We start from the raw sequence: 3733 nt of genomic DNA on the forward strand, positions 1-3733 counted from the left end.
ATATTGATAAACTCATTCAAATTTCACATAAACTCATTATTATCTTATTAAATTTAATTTATTTAAAAAACAATTAAAAAGAATAAACACTTTATATATTTATTGTATTTATTCTTGTGTATTGATTGTTTTATACAAATATTCATCATTCACACACTAAATATAAAATATCAATTATTCATTTATAAAAAATAAAATAATTCAATTAGATTAAATATTCATCATGAAAATACTTCAAATTCATCTTGACTGACTTTTCTAAATGCTGTATTATTTGAATCTTCAACTCCTTTATTACATTGTTTGTCATTTCCATTTTGTGTTTTACACAATTGGTTAATTTCATTGAAATTCGTTTCATTTTGATTTATCATTGGTTCTGTCAATTGTTTTCCATATTCATTATTTTCATTATCATCAACTTTATCATCATTATTCATTTTCATTTCATTCTGTACTGCAACGTTGTTTTGTATTGGATATTCAATACCACTCTCATTTGTTATTGTATTTCCATTTATCACTTCTTCTCTTCCTTTCATTGGTTGTTTTTCATTTAAAGATGTTGTTGATTCATCACATCCATTATTCATTTCATTTCGTGTCATATATATTTTCTTATCTATCATTACTGTCATTGAATTATGTTGTATCCACATCGAATCTCCTTCTTCGTTGCATCGTTTCAAGAATGAATTGTATTGACCTTCATTGAATACAATGATAGTTGGAATTGATTCGAGAATGACTGAACTGTATTTGATGTTAATTTTAATACTCTCTCCCCTCGTACTACAAAGTGCTTTGAATATATCCCATGAGAATGTTTTGAAATTACAATCATCATATAATCGAATGTCATAATTCTTGAATTGATCAACAGTGTCAAACATAATTTCACCTCGGTGATCTTCTATTTTTACTCCTCTCAATGCATCTCGAATAAACTCCGTTTTCCCAGTTTTTGTTTTACCAACAACAAATAATATCGGCACTCTCTTTTCTTTTCTTTCCAATGCTTTCTTAATCCACATTCTTATTTCTTTTACTTCTATCATTTCCTCTTTCCATGGATTTAAGTGAATATGTATTTTCCTTGATTCTACTATCTCCTCAAAATGCTCTTGATTCCATTTCTTCTGGAATGTAGAACAACTTGTTAACCACCTTCCATAACTCGACCCTTGTAATATTCTTGTTGCTTCTGAATAATCTGGACATTCAAGTGCTTCTTTTATAGCTTGATCCCATGTTATTTTAACTGATTCACTAAACATCCCTTCTTCTTCATATTTCTCATGTTTCTTTAAATAATTCCTTATGTTTTGGTATGACCCATCCATATCACATATTCTTGAAATATAACTAAAATTAATATGCATTTTCTTCCCATGTATTTTTGTTTCTGGCTTTTTGTTGAATTGGAAATTATTATTCAATTGGACATACACATGAGAGTGTGGGTGTGTGTTTTGACTAGATCCTTTCCCATTCACTCCAACTCCAATCCACTTAATATTGTTGCCACATCCAAACCTTCCTATTATTTCTTTTGCCTCTTCCAAACTAATAACTTCATTAATTTCAAAATATATGTTTTTCCCATGGAATTTGAAATATCTCTGTTGTTTTGACATTCTATGTTTTTGTTTGTTTTTCTCAACCTTTTATTTCTTCATCCACGTGTCAAAGAGACAATTTTTGTTAAAATGTCTGTTTGAGTCATACAGATTCTAATAAAATATAATAAAATATAGTATGTTTATTTTACAACACAGACCTTCACATTTCATTCATCCTTATGTAACTCTTGATGTGTTGTAGTAATACTTCACAATGTGTTGATTGTTTTTATTTATTTAAAATGGTTAAAGTAATGATACAAATACATTTATGATGATGAATATTCAATGAAAAATGAAATAGAAAATTGTATGATATAAAATAGAAAGATGATATAAAAACCAAATCAAACAAATAATGTATATCACATTAAAATTGTGTTAATTATTCAATCAACAATATTAAAGGAGATTAATTCAATAAAACCATATTTGTGATTAATTATTACTTTAAAGTGCAATAAAAATGAATGTAACACGATGTTGAATAATGAAATTATGAATGAAATAAAAATCATTCTATTATTCCATTCATTCTAATAAACTTCTATCTTTTCTCTTCATTCTTCTTATTTGTTTAATGATTGTTTTTATGCTTTTTCAACATTTATCAGTTGTTATTTTATCATTTAGTTTATTTTTATTTGTTATATTTTCATATTGGTTTATTTATTCATATTATCATTTATTCTAAATATTTCATTTTCTATTCTTCAATCTATTAAATTGAATAAAGAATGATAAAATGAAATGATAATAAAAGTGATGATAATGAGTGTTATATTTACTTATTATTAGAATGTTTATTTGTATTGAATTGAATGAATTAACAAAGTGTATTTGAAATAAGTCTAAATGAAATATTCAATAATGATAGATTTTTCATTTTTCATTTATTATTATCATTTATATTCTTTATTAATACACAATTTCATTCTTAATTGTTATAATATAATGAATTATGAATATACCCAAGAATGAAATGATTGTAAATCATTCTAACATGTTTTGTTTTATTGTTTTATTCTCTATTCATTTGTTATAAGATGTTAATAACATAGAAATGAAAAATGAAATGTAAATTGATATTTCATTAATATTCAATGTATTGAATAATAATCAATAATCAATAATCAATAAAAGAAATGAAAATGATGTAACAAATAGTTTTTATTTCATTTATCAATAGAATCACTCATTTGTAAATTAGAAATAATAACCTTCATATAAGAATGATGAATATCATATCATTTATATTTCATTCAATAATGATGTAAGATTATTAACTTATTAAATATACATTGTGTTTGTTATTCAAATATTTGAAATGTTAAATATTCATTTTGTTTGTTAAAATATTATTTCTGTTGTTCCATCATTTCATAACAAATAAAATCGAACCAACAAATAATCAATTTATTTCAATTAATACTAATTGATTTTAAAACTCATTTGTAGTTATGAAGAGATGCTTGTTATTTACTGAATAATATAACTGTATTAAGAAATAAAAGAATAATCAATTAAATATATTAACTGATTATTATTTGTGTTTTCCAAACATATTTCATTATTTTACTCACTATTAATGACATTGTAGATATAAAAGTAATTATTTGGTTAACAAATAAAAAAGTATTTTGAATAAAATCAACAAAAATTAAATATAACAAAGAACTGTTAAGATTATACTTAAAATATAGAAAACAACCCAATAAAGAAAATGAATGAAATAAGATAAGACAATAGAAATTGAATAATTAAAATATTGAAGAAAATAAAAGGAGATAATACATAGATATGAAAATAAAAGAAAAAAGAAAAAACACCAAATTAAATACATATAAAGAAATGGATATAAAGTACGAAATGACAATAAGACTTAATTAACGTAATTACCATAACAAAATAATTAAAAGATAAAAATACTCATCAAAATATTAACACTACACATCACATTGTTTCGTCTAATAAACTATGAAAATTTAGTAGAAAATATTACTCTCAGAATAATATATTTTAAACCAACTTATATAACAGAATTAACAACTATTTAATTTCAAGAATAGTCATTACTCAATAATTAATTGCATTTAAAGTAACTGTGTTTA

The 3733-nt window shown here is 23.2% G+C and overlaps 1 protein-coding gene across 1 annotated transcript; it reads right to left on the bottom strand.

Moving 5' to 3' along the window:
* Window positions 1–218: 218 nt before the first annotated feature.
* On the bottom strand, window positions 219–1637 carry ENU1_005720 (hypothetical protein; the record flags this gene model as incomplete). Its single annotated transcript, XM_008856546.1, has 1 exon — window positions 219–1637. The coding sequence occupies one exon, from the start codon at window positions 1635–1637 to the stop codon at window positions 222–224; it is 1416 nt and encodes a 471-aa protein (XP_008854768.1). The 3' UTR covers window positions 219–221.
* Between the last annotated feature and the right edge of the window lie 2096 nt (window positions 1638–3733).

The sequence above is a fragment of the Entamoeba nuttalli genome (assembly GCF_000257125.1).
Source record: "Entamoeba nuttalli P19 unplaced genomic scaffold asmbl_2014, whole genome shotgun sequence".
NCBI classification, from domain to species: Eukaryota; Evosea; order Mastigamoebida; family Endamoebidae; genus Entamoeba; species Entamoeba nuttalli.